This window comes from Topomyia yanbarensis, chromosome 2 (assembly GCF_030247195.1).
Source record: "Topomyia yanbarensis strain Yona2022 chromosome 2, ASM3024719v1, whole genome shotgun sequence".
Taxonomy (NCBI): Eukaryota; Metazoa; Arthropoda; class Insecta; order Diptera; family Culicidae; genus Topomyia; species Topomyia yanbarensis.
Window position 1 is genome coordinate 53,795,665 of NC_080671.1, and position 26,393 is coordinate 53,822,057.

At 38.5% G+C, this 26,393-nt stretch overlaps 2 protein-coding genes and 1 long non-coding RNA gene across 9 annotated transcripts in view; 1 reads left to right on the forward strand and 2 right to left on the reverse strand.

Moving 5' to 3' along the window:
- Nucleotides 1–11,423, reverse strand: part of LOC131685111 (uncharacterized) — a 75,835-nt gene extending 64,412 nt beyond the window's left edge. For all 4 annotated transcript variants that reach the window (XR_009304735.1, XR_009304736.1, XR_009304737.1 and 1 more), the window contains exon 1: nt 10,678–11,423. The gene's annotated coding sequence lies outside the window, so the exon portion shown is untranslated. The remainder of the gene's footprint in view (nt 1–10,677) is intronic.
- A 961-nt stretch (nt 11,424–12,384) lies between these two features.
- On the forward strand, nt 12,385–12,887 carry LOC131685115 (uncharacterized). Its single transcript, XR_009304741.1, has 3 exons — nt 12,385–12,516; nt 12,593–12,718; nt 12,780–12,887. It is a non-coding gene; the product is annotated as an uncharacterized LOC131685115 (long non-coding RNA).
- Nucleotides 12,888–17,491: 4,604 nt separating this feature from the next.
- The window catches only part of LOC131685100 (facilitated trehalose transporter Tret1-like), a 77,788-nt gene continuing 68,886 nt past the window's right edge, over nt 17,492–26,393 (reverse strand). For all 4 annotated transcript variants that reach the window (XM_058968550.1, XM_058968548.1, XM_058968547.1 and 1 more), the window contains exons 4-6: nt 19,211–19,416; nt 18,551–19,146; nt 17,492–18,486 (exon numbers count right to left, since the gene is read on the reverse strand). In XM_058968550.1, coding sequence (XP_058824533.1) covers nt 18,186–18,486; nt 18,551–19,146; nt 19,211–19,416 — 1,103 coding nt within the window. In that variant the 3' untranslated portion in view covers nt 17,492–18,185. The remainder of the gene's footprint in view (nt 18,487–18,550; nt 19,147–19,210; nt 19,417–26,393) is intronic.

Sequence of the window (26,393 nt, forward strand, 5' to 3'; positions counted from 1 at the left end):
ACCTGTACTTTCCGATATCAAAAGGTGTAGTTTTGGCTATTTTTTCGCATATAACGTGTATTACACCTACTGGGTCAATAGGTCTGCCATGTCGGTATAGTTGTAATAGTAGTAGATTTTTTTCTAACTGCAAAACTAAGGAAAAACAAAACACAGCATGTATATTTTTACATATGCATATAAATCAGTTAAACTGCACTTTCCAGTATCAAAAAATATAGTTTTGGCTATATGTTCTCATAAAAACGTGTAGCACAACTATTGTATCAAATCAGCCTGCGATGTTGGTATAGTTGCGTTACCTGTTCCATTAGTTGTACTACCATATCCGTTCATCCCAAACTGGTACGAATAGATGTTTTCTTTCCACTACTGCTCACATATTCTTATTCTGGCTCAATTTTTAATCGCCAGCTCTCTCAGTCCAGCTACCACTGATATGAGAGATAAATTCACTTGACACTTGTGTTTCTTTCTATTTTCTACATACATAGATTGGGAATAAACAACATCTTTTTTCCATCCAATATATTGGGATTGTTTTACGAGTTTGACAACGTCAAAGAAACAACAAATTACGAAAATTACGTTCAATGGAAAAAATTAAAATAAGTACGCAGGTAGCCAGTTGTTAAACTGATTAATAATAGTTGTCCTCGTTTATTATTTTTACTCTATATGACTTTTAACCAACAACAAAAAAGCACATTTAACAGGCCGACAAAGTTACTCGGGTACCCGCCAATTAAAAGGTTAAATAATATAGCGGTTTTAGCCGATTTGGACACTTTTGAGTATTTTGAATTGAGAATCTCATCATCTTTCAGATTCTGTGAAAATGAAGCTGACGAATTTGAATGATTCTCGAGAATTCGAAATCCTCCTTCAGCCCTGGTCCCGGTATTGTGACACTACCCAAGCAACATATTTTGTAGTAAAAGAATATTAACAACTAATAATGAAACCAAATCACGTGTAATAATCTAGCCGGGTGAACATGATGTCAACTGTTTCGTCACCAAAAAAGCCCCAAGGCGGAGTCTATTTGTAACATATCATGAAAACGTACGCTGTATTGCAAATCAATTTTGCCATCTAGTTTCAAATCGAGTTCAATTATGTATGGAAAATTTTCGGTGTTGGAATAATGCGATGTTATTTTGGCATGATAATTTGGAATATTTGAAAGCAAATATTTTGCTCTTCTGTACTTAAATTTCACCGGCGCATCTAGATTTACAATGAATTTTTCAATTTTACGTTTACATTTTCAATGCGCCCTCAAATAAAATCAGAAATGGATGAGAATATAACAAGAATATATATATATATATATATATATATATATATATATATATATATATATATATATATATATATATATATATATATATATATATATATATATATATATATATATATATATATATATATATATATATATATATATATATATATATATATATATATATATATATATATATATATATATATATATATATATATATATATATATATATATATATATATATATATATATAGCGCTCCAGGCAAATGACGCAGTTTTCGATTGCGCCTACCAATATACAATTCGAATATGGTGCGTAATTTATGAAAGCATCATGGCCGCCTTCTCGTTGTGGTTAATTCGTTGACAGAAGAAAAACAACGAATACAGATGCGTCGATAACGCCATCTCGTTGTTGCAAATTTGTTTTGTTAAAGTGTTGGCAAGTATTTCACAAGTTCCCAAGTGTTTTGTTCTTTATATGATACTTATTGCAAACAAACACAGACAGCTGCTATTCACTATAGCATTCAGTTACTTTCAACTAACAGTTACCAAACATTATAAGCTCCACTTACTGAATATCGTTTAGAATCGAAGTGGTAAAATGGAAAATAATTCTTTTAGTCAACAAACCCACTTTTTACGGTTTGATTAGTAGCAACAGACTTGTTTGTAGTCTATTACCAACAAACCACTATCTGAAAAAATGGTTTTATACTTGTTTACAACTGATATTCAACCAAATAGACTAAATTTTTTTTGTAGACTTGTTACATATGTTGCTTGGGTAGTTATGAATTTCAGTGGAATACTGGCAAAATGGGTATCAAAATTGTTGCAATTGTTTTAGATATCTGTTATTCATCGTTACGGGACCATGACACTTTGACCTCTGAACGGGCACCCACGGCCCCACGAAATGTTCGTTTCGGAATCAAATCACCAAATGATTTCAGGACCCTAAGATGCAGTCTTCTGAGGCTATTCCATGAATTTTGATATCCATATTGCCAGTATCCTATTGAAATTCACAAATGATCTTCCAATACCGGAACATTCCTCCGAAACATCCGAAATCCCTGCAAGCAGGGTAATTCATCTGATTCATTTTCACAGAATCTAAAAGTAGATAAGTTTTTGGCTACCCGACTACCCTTATTGACCTGTTACGGGGTAAAAAAATCTAGAAATCCTTCCTCAGACCCCCGTTTTCCACTTCATCAATTTTATTCCCCAAAAAGCTAAACTTGAGGATGTTCTAAGATGTCACTAAATACCAATCCCCAGCTTGGAGAAGAACACTGGAGTTTCACGATTTAAATATGAAAAGGTACCTGGGTACCCTATATATTCTATTAAACTATTAGAATTTGATAATGTTTAATGTTCGAATCATTATATTTGTTCAAATGGTACGAAATAACCCATGTGGATGAGCCAAAACAGATACTACAACTATAGGAACATAGACTTACAACTATAGAAACACTATCACAACTATTGGGTCATACACAGCGTTTCCAATTTTTAACATTTTGCAAAAAGTAGAGGTTTAACTTACATGTACGGATTTTTTTTAGCTGTAGAATTGAAAGCTGTATCATATAAATACAAATACAGAGCATATGTCAGAAAATCTGAGTAAGTTTACTTATAAAATTGCTTAGGCGTTGGCATAGTTCATCAACTAATGGGTCATCTCCCCTATACGTAACTGTTTGCATTTTTAAAACAAGTACTGGTACCCATAGATTGAAAACGTCCAAATTGCTTGGTAATTTATTTCGTTTTAGTGTCAAACTAAAATGTGTTTGCATTTTTTTTAGAAAATCAATTAAAAATCATTCTGAAATTTTAGAGGTTGAGCATATATATTGTTATATTTAGAAAGATGAGCTCTATCGGTTTATGAAATAAAAGGAGAATTTTATTCTTCAATTGACGCTTGTCATAGTCGTGTTTCGCTATATCTCAGTAACCCAGCAGAATTTCAAAATTGTGAAAACGCTACATGGTAGAGATTTCAAAATTCAGTAACATCTAACTCAGTTTACCCCAAAATGGCGTTTGTCATGAGACAGACACAACAGCGCCGATATGATAAATGATGCCAGAATGATTCTATCTCATTGTTAGCTGAATTAAATTGGATTTCCCGACTACGCCAATGTAATTCAGAAAATCATTTTGAAAAATTCTTTCGCAGACACAAAGTTTTTGCAATGTTCATGTTCTTAGATATTTAGGATAGAAGTTTTGGTGTTGGTGGTATAGTTTCGACTTCAATAATTAAAGGGTGGACATTCAAACAAGTGTAACCGATCCTCTTTAATAATTGTGCAAAAAGCACCTAATGCTTGATATTTTTTTTGATGAAGTACAATGACTTAGACATGGGCGCTATTTTGCAAAATGTTTGTTAAGGTTTCATCTATAAAATCAAAATTTTCGAGTGTAAGGTGTCAAAAATGGCGTCCAAAATGGGGGCTTCAGCAAAGAGTCTTTTGAAAACTGACCTCATTTGCGGGCACAATACAGATCGCGTCTACAAGCAGAAAACCAAAGTGATTAGATTTCATAGAGGCGTCCGAACCTAAAATCATGAAAAAATTCGTTATAGAATTTTGTTTTTGGCGGCCGCTTGAAAATAAGTTTTCCATTTTCGTATGATTTTTCCACTCCGGATGTAAAAAATCGTTAATGGGGAAAATATTGCGATTTTTTAGGTACAGCGCAAGAAAATGTTGTCTTCTTTTAGGCTGGTAAAACGCGAAGTTAATTGGTTGATGGTTCAAAAACGAGAATGCTCGCATATTCAAAAAATCTTGTTTCGAGAAAGCCGCCATTTTGGACGCCATTTTTGACACCTTGCACTAGAAAATTTTGATTTCATAAATGCAACCTAATAAACATTTTTTCAGGATAGCGCACATATCTAAGTCATTTTACTTCTTCAAAAAATTATCAAACATTAGTTACTTTTTGCACAATTATATAAGAGGACCCCCTTAATAAGTTTATAATAAACAAATAATCGTGAGTGTTTTATTAATATTTAAAATAAAAAAAACGAGCGTTCTTCTGTTCACCTTTAAAAAATTGGAAAGCGCGATTATTCGACTTTGAATATCAATCCTCTAATTCTCATCAAGTTAATCAGAACCCGTTTTATTGCAAGACATCACGCAGGACAAGGGGTTTGCTTAGAAACACAAATAGTGCTTTCGTCTTTAAACCAGCGTCAATCTAGCGCTAGCTTAGCTCTGTCTGCTTAGTTAATGTCGGATTCTGATGAGACGAAGTCGAAACGCAAATTCCATATCTAATTTAATGTATTCAGCGTTGGGAATCGAACTTAAGTCGAATGCATACCAAGTGAACATCTTCAATAACTACACACCCTATTGCACTCCTTTTTTATGAAATTTTACGCGTCATGCACTTTTTCTAAAAGACATTATTTTTGTAACTGAATTAACGTTCAGTTCACAAAATTGCATTCCTCTTTTCCTGATGTGTTGAGCGGCAATATTTTTTTCCGGGGAAAAAGGCGATCGTTATTCCTAGAAGTCGACGAACGACTAATTATCACCGTTATGATGATGTACAAGATGGCATGAAGACACAAAGAACTTTATTAAAAGTTCAACCATGAACAAATTTGCATGTCTCCGGAGTGCAGAGTAATTAGCTGTGACTGTAGAGTTTAATTGGATGATTTAATAGACGCGATTTAACATTCATTCATGTTTAGCGTACGTAAAAGTTATTTCAACTGGACCATGAGTGATGTAATTGCATCCTTAGCCATTATTTATCAGGACATCGTGGGGTCATTACCAAGTTTACAATTATAAGGATACTAATCAAATATGGCCCCTACTTCTAACGAGTGCTGCTGTGACCGTGCGTTTCTGTCATTTTATTTCCAAATTTGTACAAGAGAGAGAGAGAGAAAGCTGCTGAAACTTTTGATATCTGCAAAATCCTTATTTTCCCCCAATCGAATTTATGTTCTTTATTTCCTTCACCAACAAGGCTCTTGGCCCAAATGGTGGTAAAACTAATTACATTTCAAAATAGCCAATATTTTCGCTTTTATCGAATTCCGCGTCCGGTTGAAGACAAAGGCCGTCGCCACACTGTTAAAAGTTCGCTGGAGTCCGGTAACAGCGCTCTGGCAACCAAAGTTGGTTCTCCTCAACGGAACTCGCAGAAGAGAGTTATTACGTAGAGCTCGAACGCGGGCTTGAAGATCCAGGCGTCCGAGGATTGTAGGGCAATCCACTCTGGCGGAGAGTAAGTCCGAGACGAACAGGGCTCGAGAGCAGTCCCTCCGAATGCTGAGTGTATCGAGATGTATTGACTGGTAACGGTTTTCATAGCTCGGCAGTTCGAATCTGTTTCGCCATGGGAGATGTCGAAGGGCGAAGCGTATGAACCGGCGTTGGACAGCCTCGATTCTGTCAATCCCGTTTTGGTAGTACGGATTCCAAATAGCAGAACAATATTCTAACGTTGAGCGCACCAACGCGCAATAAAGCGATTTAAGACAGTATACGTCCCTGAAGTATTTCACTATTCGGAAGATTAATCCAAGCTGTCTTGATGCCTTATCTACGATGTATGAAGTGTATGGTTTGAACGTTAGTGCCGAATCCATAATGACTCCGAGATCCTTGATGTGAGAGTGTCTTGCTCGAGTCGAACAAATGGTAGTTAAACTGAGTTGGATGGCATTTTGGGATGCCAGATGTAGCGAAGAGTGGTGCAGATAGACAGTCCTTAATGCTGATTTGGAGTTGCCTTCCATCGAGGTAGGAACGAAACCAGCGCAGAAGTTGTCCATGAATACCGAGTTTGTCCAGCTTCGCTAATGCGATGTCATGGTTGTTTTTGTCGAAGGCCGCAGATAGATCCATGTAAATAGCATCGTTTTGTTTGGAGTACAAATGATGTGAACGAGAGCAGGTTGGTCGTTTTTGATCGTTTAGGCATAAAACCGTGTTGGTCGTCTGTAACGTAGTGTTTGTAATGAAAGAAAATAGGGTCTAAAAGAATCAGCTCGAATAGTTTCGATACGGCACTTAAACACGAGATTCCCCGATAGTTATCAATGTTCGATTTGTTTCCTTTTTTATGAACTGGAAACATGTGTGCTGCTTTCCAGCAGGAAGGAAATGTTCCAGTAGTGAGTGATAGCTCGAAGACTTGCCGAAGCACAGTGGGGCCGGGCCGGCCAAAACCTCCAAAATTTATTGCCGATTTTCACACCTTTTATATTTTTTTCTAAATGTACATTACCTAAAGCTGTATTCGCCTAAAGTTTTGAGTCAATCGATTGAAAAATATAAGTGCTATATTTTTTTGAACCGTGCAAGGTCTTGAAAATCTGCAAGAATTTGAATGACAAAAAGTTTTTGTTCATTCTAATTCATCTCGCTCCAATTGGTACTACAACGTTAATTTAACAACACATATAGGCGTTTCTAATAGAAAATCATCTCAGGAATTCAATGGTGTATTTCGATTTGAGAGTGTGTAAGAGTATTTAAAAAGTTACCAATAAAATCATTATAACTATGTTGTTTAACGCGGACTTCTTTACATTCAGAGTGTCATCTCTTTATCGGTAAAACCGTGTTGAAGGATCTCATCTAGTACAACTGACTTAGAATTTTATCTAGTTTTCAAAAATCATAGTGCCATCTTGCGCCGTTGTGCGCCGAAGGTTGATATTTGGACATTTGTAAAATTAGTTTTTTCGTGGAGACGCATGGTATTTTTTGATTTCATGTAGTTTTGCATTATTATTCACCGGTGAATTTCTTTTCTGAACACTGCTTGTAAATTCAGGGTTTGGGGCGATATCCTTGATATAAATATAAGTATGCCTTAACCGTCTTCCAACTATGACTCTTGTTTCTACATTTTCACAGTTATTTACAGTATAGAAAAAATCAAATAAATACAAGCCAACGAGGCAAACTAAATACAACTATTATTATATCTTCCCATGAATCCTATCTCTTTGATAGGTATTGGTCGTTAGCTTTACTGGTGACCGATGTAAAGTAAACACGTGAGTGTGAGAAGTGTTCTTTTTACCCCATTTGGTTAGTTATTGGCCAGTAATGAAACATTTATTTTCAAGTGCAAACTCTCTATTGAAGCTATCACAATCAACAATCAGATTCAAAATCTCCCTCAATAATTCACTTTCAAATTTGTGAGAGTTTCATGCAAAAACGCTCACGCCTCCATTTCAAAGCATACACATACAGTGCAAAGTATAGGCAGGAATATAGTAAAAATGCTCAGGATGTTTTTGTACGCAAAACCAAGTCAGTACTCACAAGGAGAGATATTCATATCATCATTGGAATTGAAAATCAATGGAAAAGTATTTAGCGGCTTAGCTGCAGTATGCATCGTATGAGAAACTGTGAATAGAGCATAGTAGAGCATGATTTGAGATCTTCATCAAAATCAAATAAACCTGTCATCTTTTAATAGCTTTGGCGATAACTATAAATAAATAAACCAATAAAAATTTAAGGCATTCTATCAAACACCTTGAGATATGCTATCTTTTATAACTATTCTAAACGCATACGTTTATAAATAAGTAAAAAAGAGCTATGAAGGGATTATTTTTTCTACGATGGTATTCACATTGCACTGAAGATCTACAAACAAATTTATAAAATTACATCATTTTTTATTCACCAGATTTCGATAAATTGGAACCACCCTATCTAACTCGTTACTAAGGACTACCCAAGAAAATCAAAATGTTTCTGTTCACTTACGAAGTATCTGTTTTAAGAAGTTAATAAAATTCACTTTCGCAAAATTAAAAAAAAAATCTTTTAGAACCACCCTAGGATGTCTAATTTTCATTTTAGCGTCCTAATTTAATCAAAATCGAGTTCAGCGAACCAAAATTACCCTTAGATGATATTTTCAGACATTTTAAACTACTTTTGAGGTTTTGTCCAGCTTTTGTATGGAGTGGATCCACTGTGCGAAGTGGTTCAAGAAGCCCGCTGATGCACTTTTGGACAAAAATCGAGGGAACGCCTTCTGGCCCCGGGGAACTAGATACTTTTGGAATTTGGTACAAGAATAGTAGCATTAATGACAGAAATTCGGTTAATGGCTCGTCCTAGAGAAGGAGTTAAATTGGCGGCGGAAGCGACTTGTTGTGGTGGAAGGCGTTTGTTGGAAAAACGCTTGAAAATTTGTCGGAGAATAGTTGGCAAATTTCCTTAGTGTCGGTGGCCATTAAACGTCATACAAGATGGTAAACCGGATTCTTTTCGCTGCTCGTTCACATACTTCCAGAACGACTTGGGCTGAGTTGACGCGCGACGTTTCCCTGGTGTCTAAAAAAGGCGCGTCTGCTTTGCTGTTGGTATTCGTGTTTGAGTTGAAAGTAGTGGTTTCGTAATGCAAGTGTTTTATGTTTCGAGAATTTTTTAAATGTTTTTAATCGTCTTAGGACGGCTAATTGCCAGGGAAGGTGTTGATCGGTACTAATTGTTCGTTTTGGCACATTTCGAAGTAGGTAGCCACATCAGAGAACATAGCGTAGTGGGTAAATAGATTGCCTTGCACACAGCTCACCTGGGTTCGATTCCCAACCCCACATATAGGGTTAGAGATTTATGCAAAGGGGCCGTTCATATACCACGTGGACAGAAATACCTTTGTTTTGACCTCCGTGGACAAGCGTGGACAACCTCTGTACACCGCTCCCGGTTCTGTGAGCTTTTTAACACCCATCTCAATTAACCATTTATCTCCTGTTTCCGCAAACCGTTAAGCTTGTCGCGATCGACTCTGATTGTCCTCGGCGGTGGGCCTTTCTTACTCAACGGGCTAAATGGTAGGTGTCGAGATCGGTCCGATGATTCCAGATGGAGAGTCACATGTCCTACAAACTCATGGCTACTGTGGGAAACACTTTGTGCTACTCGCATGAAGATGACTAACTGAGTACCGAGGTGTGGAAAATGTTGTGGGCGAAAAAACGAAAAATCACAACAGAAAATCCTCGATTTTTTATATTATTTCCACAAACCAGCACAAAATTATGCAGGAGACTGTCACAGTGAACAAATACCATCGACCTCAATGGTAATTTGACGAGTTGATCACACACATAGAACACACTGAATAATCAAAACAAGTGCAGTACGTTTGTTAACACGGACTAAAAAATAACGGTAAATATTTATGCTAAATTAAATCGGCAGGAGAAGTACTGAAATTCACAGCAGTTAAATCAACAAGAAATTTCTTGAAAATCAACAAATGTTACACTGAAATCACATTTCAAATTCGTAGAAATCTACAGAAAATTAATTGGAAATAAAAAAAATGCCTCGCGCGCAGATACCATATTAGTTTAAATTATCAAGAAAAATTATCAACAAATAAAACATTTAAATCAACAAAAATTGTTTCAAATCAAATGAAAGAATTTGAATTTTGAATTTGAGATAAAAAATTCATCTTCACTAAAAGATGTAGCATTTTTTGTCTGTCCACTGAAAACCCAACTAACAATTTATTAGTATTTGGGATGATAAAAAACAACTAATTCAAATTAGCAAATGAAGCATTTTTTTGTCTCTCTGTCCTCGATTCTGAGCTGAATATTCGTTCTCCGTGCAGTTTTAATTCTCCGGCTTTGAATGCAGTTAGTTTTGCAACCAGACAAAACGAATTCTATTAGGAATGGCTCCTTATCGCGGCAAGGTAATTTCGATTCTTTTTGTTACGATTGAACATTGAAAAAGATTTTTTAATTTGATTTTTTCATTTCTTGAATATTAAATTCCAAAACATCTTCAATTAATATTAAACTAACAATTGTCAATATCAACTCACAGTCTATTGGGTATCATTAAAAATATCAATAGTTATTAAACTACTTTTCTTGTTCGTTCCAAAACACATATGTTGCACAGTTATTTCAAAATTCTCGCGAAATTTTCACGGCACGTATGAAACTCTCAAATGTATAATCGATTTCTCTCACAATATTGTGCTCTCCCACCATAGATTAATGTTCTCTCGCTCAGGAAAATCACCTCATACTAGCGACCAGGAGCTTTCCGTAGTTTTTCGTTCCTCTGAAAGACAACACAAAGCTAAACAGAGGCATCGCGGCATTCCAAATTACATGTTTATTGACCTAATTATTGCTTTAATTCGAGCACATTGAGGTAAAATTGATCATAAGTAAATGCGTAATTGCTCGTTTGTCCCATGGAAAGGGGTGAACGAATAAATATAAATTGCTCGAATCTTTCTGTAATAAGCTCAACATACAAAGAAATATTACTAGGATTGCATTTTCATTGGTCATCACAAACCTGCTAAGTAAATCGACAGCAGCTACTCCCAGCGATGATCTTGTGATTTATATGGTTTAATCCAAATATGGCTTAGGAACACTAACGCACTATGCAAAGTTCATTCCTTTATGTTCTGCGATTGGCAGACCCAATTGAAATTTTTTTTTCTTTCAACCTTTTAATATAATACTGAATATCACCATTTATTATACACCATTATAAAAACTCATTTTCCGCTTAAAAAAACTCGGAAACCGGAGATATACAATCTCTTCACATTTTACAGCTTTGAATGTATAGGAAACACAAAAGCACCGCCTATATATGTTTATCCGTATTTAACACTTTAAACGACTTTCTTTAAAGTTTTTTCAAATAATTTTCCGGGCGTACATCCTTGCTATACACATTTTTTCTTCAATTTAATACTTTGGAGCTAACTTTTATGTTGGTTTCACTACGCCGACATCGAAGTAATACTAATAAAGGAAGAAAAATCACGGTAACCTAATTTCTTGTGCCTGCAGTGACTCAAGGAGTTCTACGCGCGATTCACTACTTCACACATCAAATGAATTTCACCGTATTTCTATTGTATGCACACTACATAAAAAATTGCTGTTCTAAAACCAGCTTTCACATCCCAAAAACTTTGCGAAAAAAATGCGTTTCACTTTCTGCTTGATATCCTTTCTTCAACATCCACTAGTGTAGAACGAACGTTTCAAGTCAGCTTTTCCATGCTCGCGTTATCCCTCCTGGGCTGAACCGTGACGAATGAGTAGCGGTGCAGAATCTGTGCTCCTTTTGGGGTGGACGTCAACACCAATACTGCGAAATGTTCGAAAAGCTCACTCGAAGAGTGCTTTCATGAATTTTTTTCTAGAAGTCTAATGTGCAATTCTCGCATTTTTCCTCCTTTATTCAGTGGGATCAGGAGCCTTTCGGCATGAAATTCTCGCGATTGTTGTTTATTCATAAAAGAGAGATTTAATAGATGCAACATATCGCTCTCAGTTTCCATGCGAACAGTCCAAGTCAAGACATTTTTTTTATATATAGTAGAGTAGAAAATGTAGGTATAATGTAGGTATAATTAATCTTTTAATCTTCTCCTGCGACTTTGCGCGGGATAACAATCACCAGGTTTCGAGAACAATTTTGTTTTTATTAGAAAACCGATGCTGCACGAAAGCTGCTGGCAATTGAGTTTCGAAATGTTAACCGCTTGATCACTCGATCCCATCCCAACCACTCAATTGTGTTGATGCGGCATGTGGAAAATGAGAGAGCAAAACAAAACGAAAATTAAACGAAAGTCATAGGTACGTGAGAGGGCAACTATTGTAGAGAGGAAGGATTACTAAAGAGACGGTAATTTTCTGATGAAATGGAAATTCGAAAACGTGCAACTTTCCATGAAAGCTCAAATACTATGAAGCTTTTTATCAAGACGAATGATTTAGATGGTAGTGGCCGTCGATTTAAATTTAACGCTTGATTTGCCGGCCACCCCCATCTCCGTCGGGGGAAAGATTAAGGATAGGGTAGACGGGTAGTGTTGATGTTTTACCTACTTAACGGAAGGACAATGACTCATCAGACTCTCCCATAGATATTGTTAACACCGCTGGGTAGTGGATAAACACAAATGGGGTTTCCCTCGGTCTAATTTGATTGACATGAGCAACGACAGTAGTGTTGGAAAACGAAGGTGAAGAAAAGATAGAAAACAAATAAAATATAGACGACAGGTGGTGGAAGATTATAATTTCGGATTGTTTAGAGGGAAAGTATTGCGGATAGAAAAGTGTGAAATATTTCAGAAGTTTAATTAATTCAGATATTCAGAGCACTGTGAGTAAAATTTAAATGAATTCTTATTCGATTAATTAAAAATAAGGTAGGTATTTACAATAATACTTACCTGCAGCACCGTGATTCTAACCTAAAAATAGATAGAAGAAGCTGTTGAAGGTTCGGACAAAACAGCACCGCAGTGAAAGACTAGATCTGTAGTCCGTCAAGGGTGTGCAAGAGCAGGGTTAAACCACTTATTGTAAGTTTAGTCGGGTAGGAAACTGATGTTTGAAAATATTAATCGTGAAATATATGTACAGTTTGAGCTGCACGTAAGTGGCTGCTACAGAAATTTGGAAAAAAAATCGATCCGAACAGATATCGTGAACTTGAAAGTTTAGAAGGGTACAAGTACGGTCGCGTGGCTTAAGCGGTTTTCGCGATGTTCGCGGACTTGGCGCCTTTTTTGTTCTTAATCTGACGCATCGAGCGGAATTCACGCGAATGCAATTTTCAGCTTTTAATTTATCAGAGTCTCTCCTAACATGTTCATTTTACATTTTGTTCAAGACGTATATTATTAACTTTTACTCCGATCACTTTGAAGCAACTTTAATAGCTCAAAGAAACGAGTTATGAAAATTAATTTGAGACTCCATTACACCGCTTTATGACTATTCAGGGTGATTACGAATAATAGGTTTCAGTTTTTTTTGACATTAAGATTGATTTAAAAATGTTGAAATATTTTTAGGGCATATTATTGGTGCATCCAACGTTCTGTGATTACTTTTCATTTGGATTCAACTATAAAGCTCTTACATATTCACAATCCATTCGCTGTTTTTTGATCGGTGAAGTGATCCTAGTGGTTGGTTATTTAAGCTTCTCACAGCAATCTGTTCATAAAGTGTTCATCTTGAAACCCTGTCTAAACTGTTTGAAGTTTGGTGTCTTCTCGAAATTGGTGGAAAAAGGAGCGAATTAATTCTGCCCAAAAGTAATATAATCATGACATAGTCGGGTATGAGAATCGCAAAAGAATTGAAAATAGCCAAAACCACTGTCTATGCACCTCTGAAACTTTTAAATGTACGTCTATTTCCTGGAGGATAATCAAGGCGACGGGTGTGGTTGTGGTTAGCAAACTCTGTGCTGTACAGTTCGGTATATGCACATTTGGAACGGTTTCAGAGCCGGATCATAAAGCAAATCATTACGGTTAAAATGTGGGCCCAAAAATTGTATGATCAGGTGCTTCACAAATCAAACGGATGCTTCCTTATGGACGTAAATGTATACTTGTTTTAAAGGTAGCTTTGCCAGTACGTTGTTGATCTGGCAGGAAATCTGCAGCTGTCGCCGGAAGACTGAGATGTTCATGGCAACCAACCAGAGTTTAAATCTGGCGTTTGTTTTCACGAGAATCAGATTATCGCACATATTTTTCTTCCCTGGTAGGCATATCGTCCATATGTCTGTTCAAGAAAGAGAAAATTTTAAACCCTGCAACAAGCGATAAAGGTTAGATTCTTTAGAAATATGGCACATTCAAATGCGTGGATTTGCTTAACCTTTCCTTCAATCGAATAATTTTCTAAGGATGAAAAAAGGTTTATTTTGCGAAAATAACCGAAAAGTCGTCATTTTGAAGAAATTCACGAACATTTGTGTTGATGTCGCTCTTCATCCGTCGCACACCTTTTTCAGTCACGGGTTTTGCATGCCGATTTCGCCAATTCATCATCGGATCAATGTCGCTTGAGACTGTGCTCTTCATCTTCAAATTCCGCTTCATTTTCGCTCAATACTTCGCTATTGGATCAAGCTGGGCACAATTTGGTGGATATTGATATTTTGGGATGAGCTGGACTTCATTGTCGTATCATTTAGCACGTCCTTGCTGTAATGTCAGCTTGTTAAGTCTGTCCGAAACGTAACGGACCATCTTAGGACTTAATTAAGGAAGGGTTCGTTTGTTGAGGAATCTTTTGAATTCATTATGTTATCTGTCACAAAAACGCTGGTTTTCTTGCCACAGGAACAAATCCCTTGCCAAGTCATATTTTTTTTCGTGAACTTATCCGCGAAAAGTTCGAGCCAAGGAATTTTATTGACATCGGCTATCGCATAGTTTTATCAGCAATCAAAACACAACAATCGAGTTGATATTCCAAGGCTTGATTTGCACTTAATGGCTATGTGCATACTTTTAAAAGCTTTAAAGATCTCAACATAATGCAATCATTAGTAGAAACTTTTAAGGAATCTAATCCAAGTTTTTCATATTCTTTCGTCGTGTCTATTTATCTTTCAATATAAAATCTCTTTTATAAAATTTCGGAAGAAATAGAAGGGAAAATTTTTGGGCGTTAGTAACTTTCATTGTACTGAACGGAATTACATTATATTTCACACTAATCAGTAGGAAAACTGTTCACCAATTTTGTATTAAATTTCGAAGTATGTATAAATTCTATGAATAACGCAACAATTTTCGAAAATCACGAGAAAACCCTATAGTTTGATAGCATGTTTCAGGCAAAGCCGTCAATGTGGCGCACCTAAGAGACTGAATCATGTATTTTTGTGCTTAGTGCTTCATTAGTCAGTCGAATGAGAAGCATGTGGATTACGGTGACAATAAAAGTGCCATTTTTGAAAAAAAAAACTGATGTACACCCTCGTTCTAAATTATGAAAAATGAGCGAATCCCTCCCCCAACGAGCTCAAAGTTTGCATTGGATTTTTGGCCAAAATGTAAAAACCTACTTGCAGTTCATCAAATCGCCGCTAGAGGTAGTTGTAAACATCCTAACAGGGACCTAGGAAGGAGGTTAGTTTTGAAGATATGCCGAACAAGTTTTTCGAAAACTGTAAGACAATCTCACCACTCGTTACAGAGTCATTAACGTTTAAAGTTTAATAGCGCTGCTTAACTTTCGCAAAGGGCGTACTCCGCTTATCTCATGTATGTGAACCACGTATAGGGGTAGGGCAAAGTTAGGAAATCCCATACATCTCTGAAACGACGAGACATAGAATGTTATGATGTTCCTCAAAGTTGTAAAGGCGTAAATGGACTTTAAGTTTTCACTTGCAAGTTTCGGGATTTCCCCGCGTGGTGATTGTAGTGAGCCAAACAATTTAATGGGAATACTTCTATCTGTACAACGAAGATAGACGGCCTTGTTCTGCGCGGCGTGTGACGTGAGGTGACTAAACTCGGCTCACTACACGTGACTTTTTTCACTCGATTCTTAGAGTCGACACGGGTGATGTGAGATTCTCCATTGCGGTTAAATGGGCGTCTCACATCACTCGAAGTGACTTCAGAATTGGGTGAGAAAAGTCACGTAGAGTGAGGTGAGATTGGTCGTCTCACGTCACACGCCGCGCAGAATAGGGCCGAGAGTATTTTGATGTTCTACGAAGTTGTAAAGTACTAAAAAACTTTCTTCTCTCATCTGGAAAAGGCGAAGTTTGGCCGCGTGGTGGCGCCTGTAGCATATTAAAATGGCTTTCGAATCTCGTTCAGATATTCCATTATGCCACATTTATCTGGCACAGTCAGAGTTTTTGAAAGTTCCTGACAAAAAGGCAAACCTTTCATTAAAAACTGAACTGTACGAACACTGACGAAGTTGGCGAGACGTCGGCGAAATACGTATAATAATCATATATTACTTCTGTCAACTATCCTGTTAATTTTCTATCTTGGTGGAGAGCAATGGTTAGATTTACCCTCTGTCGCTTGCTGATCATTCCATCTGCCTTCTCCTTCACTTTCGTTTGTGTCCATGTCGTCGTCGTTAGAGCATCGATTTTCGCTGTCACATGTTTGGTGATAGGTTTATAAAATATTGGCTTGAGAATACTGTGGAATATTATTTGTCTGGCATTTATTTTTGGTCGGCTGTCTGTGGTGTATCAGTAGAACATCATGGAGAACTACCGGGTGCGCCATCTGGCTGTATCCTATTTCAACATTGAACAACTCCGCCATTTCCCAGCAGATTAACTTTCGCAAAGGGCGTAACACAATTCTGAAACGTCATTTAGTGCCATTTTAGCTTTGAGTCGATTTACACCAAAAGAGCTCGCTGAAATCGTAGCGCTTTAAATTGAAAACGATCGTTCAATAGTGAAAGCTGTGCGTGCTTATCGTAAAAAATGTGGCAGGCATTCGGCGCCTACAAACAAGACAATCCGTAATTTGGTGAAGAATTTCTTTGAGTACGGATCCGTTGCAACTCCCTAGATTCCTGTTTTCAACAAGACGAAGCATCTTGCCACACCGCTGCCGCTACAATCAAGTTCTTGCAGAGCAATTTCCCAGGACGCGTTGTCTCAAAAAATGGTGATTTGGAATGGCATCCTCGTTCTCCGGATTTAACGATACCAGACTTTTTTTTCTGTGGGGTTAATTTAAAAGTAAAGTTTATTCTAGCAAACGTAAGATCCTTGACGAACTCAAAGCTAATATACGAGCTGAAATTGCTGCGAATAAGCCCGTATGTCATGCAAAATGCCCGTTAAAGAGCTTCTTTTTGTGTATCAAATGGGGGTGGTCATTTCATCGACGTTGTATTCTAAACCTGGTTTATAATGCATGGCATAAAATATCGTAAAAAAACTTGTTTACTTGTGAAAATCGGCTGAAAAATGGCGGAGTTGTTCAATGTTGATAAAGGATACATCCAGCTGGCGCACCCTGTAGTGGTTCATTTCTTTGCACCCTTCTCGACATCCGTTCACACCTGTTCAGTAATAGGGGACACGTTATTCAATTGTGCCCAGGGACCCCAAGTGGTCTTAGGACGGCCAGTTAGTTTTGTTCGATGTAACCAATTCAATATGAAGTCAAAGCAAGCGAGTTCACCTTGATAGTCGGTCGAGTGTAGTTCGAATTTAATATTGATTTAACAAATACTTCTACTCCATGCTTCTTCGATGGTGATAATCTAACATTAAAACGCCGAAAATTCCAGTCCCAACGGCTACATACGGAACTGAACAAATAACACTCGAATACTGTTAAATCCCCTCGAAAAGTGATCCATTTATTAAATTCATCGTACTTGTAACTTGTTAAGCCCGAATTCGTTCAAAGATTTGCTTTGTTCTATCCTAAGTTAAAAAAACTAAATTTTATCTTTTTTGTTACGAGAATTAAGATCTTATAAACACAAAAAAACGAATCACGATGATTTCACTCTAACAGAACTTATAGTGTGAACCTTTAGGAGTAGTGCTATAAAAATCAATCCGGCGACGATAAAAAAAAATCACAATTTGGTTTTGTCGAACACGTCCTGAATACTAACTAATCACATTATCTCGTGCGCACGTGCAGAAAATTCACTGTGTATCATGTACTGGGCATTGAAAACATCTACTATTCTGCAATCGCAAAACATCTCAAAACTTTCCTATCTTACCTTTCAAACTACATACAATAAAATATAGCTTTTACATCGCAATAAATAATTAGCGGTGTTTTTTCGTAGTTTTAATACTTTGATCTCTTTTTGTAGAAAAATGTATCCTATCAAAATATAACGTGCGTATTCTAATCATACATCTGGAATTAATCCAGCCAGCTCAATACTTAAGTACACTTATTACGACTACTAATTGCTACTTACTATCGTCTTCTTCATTAATATATGAATAAGTACGGAACGGTGCAGTGAATATCCTTTTTTTAAGCTTAGTAAATCTATTTAAGCCACTTCTTTACTTTTTAACATCGACTCTGCCTCCCTCACTTTGAACGACGCAGAACTTGGACTCTTGATTAGATGCTCGGTCACCGTGCTGTGATGAATGGAAGCTGGATTGCTCGGTGCTGTTACAGGAGTGCGCTTTTTCCCTTTCGTACCGGCGAAATACGCTTCGATTTCCGCCAGAGATTTCCCATGCGTTTCCGGCAGGAATATGAGAGCGAAAAGAAAACCAATCGCTGATACAGCAGCAAACATCCACTGGACCGCGTAGGAGCCTCCAAGCAAATCCGTCATTGATCTAGCAACGAAGGGAATCATGTAGAAAAAATGATAGGATTTCAGGGTGAAGATAGATAGTTTACCTGTAGCTTTGCACTGCCAAAAACATCAAAGTATTAGCCATCGAGTAGGAAAGTGAATGGCCTATTCCTCTGATCTCGGTGGGGAATAACTCTGCAGTCATGGTCCATGGAATTGTCAGCAGTCCCACCATGGACGCACAAACATACAACAGCAGGCATAGGACTGGAATCCAGGTCAATGTAGTGGTTCCGTCTTTTATCCACAATGTGAATAGGCCAGAGGTGAACATACAAGCTGCCATCCCAGTTGTAGATACCATCACCAGCTGCCTTCGTGGGAATTTTTTAAGAAGCCATGCATTTAGCAGAGACATCGTGAACCGTGTCAATCCGACGAAAATGGAAGCCGTGTACGCATTGACCTCGGTGCCAACATCCTTGATGAAAGTAACGGCGAAGAATAGGGTAATGTAAATACCACTGAACTGTTGGATCAGGAAGAACCAGAATAGGATGATCATCGGTTTGTAACCGGTTGGTTTGAGGAAGCCACGGAACTTTGATTTGTTAGCACCAATAGTTTTTTCCGCTTCTTGAATTTTGGCTTCGCGTTCCTTCAGCAATGCGTTAAGGTGCATCTCGGATAGAGTTTGATTCTAAAATTTGGGAAAAACATAGGTAAATATCTACACAACTGGTGCGCGGATCTTCGTTACTTACTGTGTGCTCAGGTTGGGGATAGTTTTTGTAGAGAAACTTAAGCGATCGAGCGGCATCATCAATGCGTCCTTTGGAAACCAGCCAAACAGGAGATTCTGGTACGAATAATTGAATTAACAGTACAGGAACGATCGTGTATATGATATTGATCCAAGATACCAGTCGCCAGTTTAAGTATGCACCCTTGGCGTACGCGATCACCATACCTGAAACAATAAAGATGGTTAACATAATGAATTGCTCACTTCATTAAATACTAAGAGAAACGAAAGCAATGAAATTGAAAGACGGATAGGTATTCTAGAGTGAATCAGTTATAAGCTTAGAACGAAAACTAGGACTAGGCAGGCTCATATGGACATAATCGAAAGGAAATGAGAAGAATGCTTTGCCTTTTGCTGGTAGGAGTTGGACGTTACACCCAAGTCTATTTCATGATCGTTGATAGAACATAACTCATGATAACATGATGATGAGTTATGTTCTATCAAGGACCATGTGGTAGACTTGGGTGGAACATCCAATCCTTTACATTTATTTAGTATGAAATGTGAACGTCTTGAGAATCGTTAAATACTTCCGCTTGAGCTTGAGCTTGTGCGACCACCCCTGGCTGCTACTCCGTTATCGATCTGGACTAGATGAATTTCACAGAGAATAAGTAGATAATTATGCTTGGGAGAAGCGAAACATCTTTCAGTGTGCAACTCCTGGCAATCCTAAAGTATTGATCAATACCGGCGCCGGCCAGGCCCGAACGTAGATCGCGGAAGGAAAGGGAAGGAATGGTTAGTCCGATACTTGCTTTTGCTAGAGGCCGTATATCCCAAGTAGCACGCTTTGTTACTGTATAGTATTTATAACTCTCTTGGTAACAACTATGTTATGGAAAAAGCGCACTTTGTTTGTATGTTGTGCAACATGTTCCTAAATGCAGCAAAATAATGACAATAGCTGTGCCATTTGTCGAGCATTGGGTAGTTGGACAGTTCTGTTTTAGGGTGGAATGGCAAACAAAGAGGCATTTGCAACTTGTCAGACTGTTTGTGCAAGTTAGCAAAGTTTCTGATTAGTTTCACAACTGTTATTGATGTTTGCATACTTAACACTATTACCCTGCTCTATAGTTACATAGTTGTACAATCAGTTTAAAAACCCGTAGAAATTCTTTTCAAAAAATATCCAACAATAAAAAATATTGTGTAGCAGATGTGCAACATTTAAAACTTTCAACAAGTTGCAATTGCTACTTGGGATACTATTACGCACCTCACAAGTATCACAGGAGGAGGATATTTTTGTTAGTAAGAGTATAGAAGTTGGATCACTTCTTCTTTACCGACGCCAGAGAGGTGACTTCACAATCTGGACTAGATGATATTGATCCACCAAACTCATAGACCTGGGACCAACGGTTTTTCTTCCCTTCCGAAGGAAGACGTGACCACAGATTTTTTCACCTCTGAAAAATCTCAACGACCCCGGCTGGAATTGAATCCAGGCAAATTGGAATGAGTGGCGGTCACGCTCACCACTCAACCACCGGCGCCGTCTCGTTAAATACTTCCGCTTGAGCACTACGAAAACTCGAATAAGATGCCCCAATTGTCGCACTACCATTTTAGCCAATTCGTAGAATATAGATAGCAGATGCTACTTAAACCAACGGCTTCAAATTAGTAGGGTAATGATAGATACATGGCGGAAATAGGATGATTACATCAGGTAAGATAATGTGTGTTCTAATTTTTCACTGGAAGTTTTGGATTCTAGAGCCAGTTGCTCAGTTTGCTTCCTCATCTCGTACAGTTCAGAAGTCAAAAAGCGAACCAATTGCCAGCAGTAAACAAACAAAAACTACTACCCCTGCCCGCTCTAATGTAACATATAGACTCAGCAAAGTTCTTCTGCCCCTCACTGCGAGTGAAATAAGTGAGACACAAAATAAATTTCACCCATTACGGGTGAACAGAATCGCGATAGACTTTTCGCAGACCCTTCTTAGACCCACAAAGTGCGAGGTGCAACAGTTGATCGAGATGACAATGGAATTTGTTCTTACAGAAGTTTCACACATCCAGCTACACCAGACGAGACAAGTAGTACTATTAACATTCAACTGCTTAGCCGAGGCAGAAAGCTTCGTAGCAAAGAACAACATGAAAAACACCGTCGATTATGAAAACGTCAAAAGAACCAAGATCCCCATTTATATGGACCTTGATCTTCGGGAAAGCCGCCTCCACGATCTAGCACCGCGCACCAGTACGGATTATATTAGGGACCATCCATGTACCAGGCGTACAATTTAGGAGAGGGTAGGGGTCACGAGAAAGTCCACGTTTGTCCATGGTGAGGAGGGTGGGGGTATGGGGAATGTCCAAATGGACTTTTTATTATATTTTTTGCTCATTACCAAGAAAGAAAATTAATACAAGAAGCGGAAACCCGAGCAAAGTCAAACATCAAAATTACAGCAAGTAGGCATCATATTTTGATATCAGCCATCAAATTGAAATCTTATTTTGATATCGGTTTAAACTTTTTCATAGATGACATCATATTTTGATCTCATTTTCCTTCGCACTTAAAAAAAATATTGTTTCTATATCTTTGGCAAACATCAAATTGATTACTTATTTTGTTTTTATTGAAATATTTCAACATCTTAACGAGTTTTCAATTTGCTTTCACTGATAGCATAAATAGTTTTCTATTTGATGTCGTAGGACAATGTTTCTGCCTTCGATTTTGATCTTTTAACCGTTAAAACGACCAAAACTATTGCAACCTGAATCAATTGCTACTACATCACAACATCAAGTTTAGTTGTCAATTTGATATCAGGCTCTGCTCGGGAACAGTGCGCCTAGAATAAACGTCAACAATAATAATAATTGTTTTTTTATATTATTGAAAGATTATGAATTGTAATTTATTTCCTTGAATTGTATATTATGACCCTTGAGGTAAATATACAGACAGGCAGACATACAGTTGCTCTCGGCGATACCCAGTGGTGCAAATTTTCATTTTCAAATGCCAACTTTCAGCTCAATCAAACCCAACCATGATTCAAATTCAAAGCCTCCCTTAATCATTCACTTTCAAGTTGGTGGGATTTTCATAACCAAACCGTACGTTTTCATTTCAAATTGATGCTTTTTCATTCACCGACCAAAGTTGACATCTGCTCTGTAGGGGCCAGTTTACGTTAAATAATGACATATTTTGCGTTTTCAAGCTTACATAAACAGTAGGAAGTATGTTCAGAGTAGTTTGGCTTGAAACGCCTAGTCAATATCCCAGTACAGAGATATTCACAGGGTCAATGAAATCGAAAATGAATGGAAAATGATTGAGCAGCTTGGCTGTTTGAATGAATGATGTAAACGAAAAACTGTGAATTGAACATAGTAGGGCATGATTTGAGATTTGTTCTTCCTTCAAGTTCAAAACAACCAGGGGAACATTTCCAGCTCTGGCGATACCACACGTATAATATGAATATGAACTATATGAAAAAGCTATTACCTCACTACTAGGAGGATTATATGATGATCTGTTTATGCGACGTGACCACCCCCCCAGGACCTGCTGCGAGTTGGGGAGTCTTACGAACTGGACGGCGGCTTTGGGCTAATAGGCGTGCTACTCTGCTCCTTGAGTAAGAAATGATGACCATTTAGTTGGTAGTACTAGATTCGGATAGACCATTCCCGATCCGGCTTCCAGGATGGATAGTACCGACCCTAGCATGGCCTCCTTGCTTGCATATAACCATGTGATCACAAGAAGCGACTACGTATAACGAGTGGACATAAAAAAGAATGTGATTGGAGAGGTACGCGGAGCAAAGGAAGACGCGATTGCGTTTGCAAGGAGTGGTAAGCTGCAGAGATCACAAGTTGCGCCACCAGTAGCTAGTAACGCCTTAGTACAGAGTAAGCCACGAGGAAACCAAAGGGAGTTAGGTTACTGAGTCGAGTGTTTATCCCGAGATCAAATAGTGACACCACCCAGAATGACTCACATCTTGAGAAGTTGTGCGGAAGTGAGGAATAAGATCGACGAGCTGTATGGGTTCGTGAAGGACAAGCACAATGTGCACACTAAGGTGAAGCAGCTTGTGACGAGTACTAAATCGACCGTAACAGCAGCTGGACGCGGGCAGAAGGCGCTCTTGATGAGAGCTGAATCAGCCGAAAAAGCTTTATTGGAAAGCATATAATACGTGACGGCAGAAACTGAGGTTACATACTCGGTCGAAGAAAGAGTGACGGAGACGCTATGGGATCAAGAGGACCAGGAAAAGCAGAATAGCGAGCTGGAGGGCACCAGCGACCAGATGAACGTTGGAAAAGACCGTGACTGGTGCATCGTGGGAAGCCAGCGGAACGGAAACAAATGGATTAAAAGAAGAAGGAACAAGAGAAGAAGGAGAAACGCATGCCTCCTATGGAGAGGTGCAAGAGCGATGCACTGATCATCGAAGCAAACGGTAAGACGTCCTACGTCACTCTCCTAAAAAGTGAGAGAGAATCCAGAGCTGAAGGAATTGGAAGAGAATGTTGTCAAAACGAGGCGCATTCAGAAAGGCGAGATGATCTTCGAGCTGAGGATGGATCCTTCCGTCAAGAGCTTACTGTGAGCTCGTTGTTAAATATCTTGGGCAGCAAACATGAGAGCCCAGTCGCAGGAAGCGGTAGTCGAGTGCAAGGGTCTAGACGAGATAACACTCGTAGAAGAACTGAGGGGTGCACTGATCGATCAGTGTAAACTAGATGTACCGGCGACTGTTCGGATTTGGAAATCGTATGGAGACACTCAAACGGCGGCGATTCGACTACCAGTGGCCGTTGTCAACAAGCTGGCGGAGACCGGCAAGATAAAAGGCGGATGGTCGGTGTGCTCGCTGAGAGTCGTTCCACGAGTTACCAAGTAGATGGAGCGATGCTTCAGGTGCTTGGACCTCGGATATCAGGCGAGGAATTGCAAAGGACCGGACAGGTCGGCAACAGAAACGAAGTTGCAATTATTGCAGAGCCATATCGTGTTTCTCCCGATAACAGAAACTGGGGGGTGGATAGCGCAGGAATGGCGACAATCCAAGTGATGAGCGGTTTCCCTGCCCAAGATTTGGTGGATAGCATATAGTATTTGTCTGTAGTTGTTATGTCTCCCCCCGATGGACACCAGAGCAGTAAAATCGAATGTTAGATGCACTAACCGACTCGTTAGTCCGACGAACACCGGTTGTTATAGGAGGAAATTTTAACGCTAGGACCGTGGAGTGGGGTAGCAGGGTGACTAACGCAACCGGTTACAGTCTGTTGTAAGACTTGGCAAAAATGGATGTAAGACTGTGCAACGAAGGTTCCGCTAGCACATTCCGTGAAGACGGTCGGGAATCCATCATCAACATAACATTCTGCCGTCCTTCGCTGATGGATAACATGAATTGGCGAGTTAGTGAGCAGTACACACATAATGACCACCAAGCGATCCCCTACACCATTGGTCGGTGGAATTATACTGAAACGCGGAGAGTGACTGGCGAGTGAAAGTGGAAAATAAAGCACTTCAACAAGGACCTTTTGTAAAGGCACTTCGTGTTGACAGCCTCACTCTAATTCCGAATGCCGTTGAGCTGTCGGAAATAGTAGCGAGAGCATGTGATGTAACAATGCCGAGGAACATGAAACTAAGCAACTGCCGGCGTCTGGCGTACTGCTGTAACGAGCATCTCAGCATCCTCAGGGCTGGCTGCCTTAAAACCAGAAGTCGCATTCAGAGAGCGAGATCTGAGGCAGTGAGAGAAGAGTGTAAGGTGACATTCCGAGCGGCTAGGGCCGCTTTTAAATGCGAGATACTGCTCAGCAAGTCCATCTGCTACAAAATTTGTGTAGAGAAGAAGATACCAACCCCTGGGGTTGCGCTTATCGTGTCGTGAAGGTCAAGATCAAGAGTCAAACGACGCCAGCTGAAATGTGTGCTGACAAACTGAAAATTATCTTGGCGGTTCTTTTCTTGAAGCACGACCTAACTGCTTGGCCGCCTACAGCGTACGTTGATGTAGACGGTGGAAATGCCGTTGACAATCGAGTCTCCAATGACGAGCCCCTTATAGTGACGAAAGAGCTGAAAGCGAAAAAAAGCTCCCGCACTGATAGAATATATTCGTAAATCGCTATGCATTAGTTTCGTATAGATAATTTTCATAAAATATACGAATTTTTCGTACATATAATGAATCGTTCGTAGTTCTTATGAAACTCATTTATATTTTATTACGAGTTTTTCGTGAAACCCACGAAACGACTTTCGTTGGCTTATTACGAAACAGCTTCGTTCGGCAAACGAATTGTTCGCTGCTATATACGAATATCTTTATAATATTTACAGCCCGGGGACAACTTGACAGATAGTGCTTGTTTCATATATGTACCACTAATTTGATGGTGGCGCTAGTATGCCTTCTCCGTACGAGTACCACGAACAACGAAACGAAATAGTTTCAAGAGAAAAGCTTGTTTCGTTACGTGTGTTATGAACGCCGTCAATGCAGCAAGAACAACATTTAGAAAAAGCGTATTCCAATATGTGGATAAAGAAAACAATTATTAGAGAATAAATTTATCCCTAACTGGAAACTGTCAGCAAGGTACATAAATCTTATTATAAATTTAACTGGAAGTCGTTGTTTTTTTTGGTTTTATTGTTGTGTGAAGTGTGTAATCGGTAAATCATTTGTGCTTTTTGCCCGAGAAATATGAATGAAAATCATTTTGGCCAATGAAAGTAAATCATAAAGCCTAACAATTCGTGAACATATGACATCTTGTTTCAAATTAATTAAGAACGTCAAGAATTCTAGAATGTTGTTTGGGAATATAAACGAAATATGTAGGATTTTCTACACAGTTAGCAAAATTTGTGCGCTTTCACCAGAATTCTGGCAGCAAACCGGTAGTGCCCGGTTTTAGCAAGAATGCTGCCAGGAATATACAATTATGTTCGACTCTTGCCAGAGTTTTGTTCGACTTTTGCAATAATTCTGTCTAAAAGATTTTGCGATGGTTTTGGTACGAATCCCTTCAGAATTCATTTCGCATATTACTCAGCTCCAGCCCGACAGAAAACTAATTGAACGGCGTCTACCGGAGAATTTCATGTTGGTTCG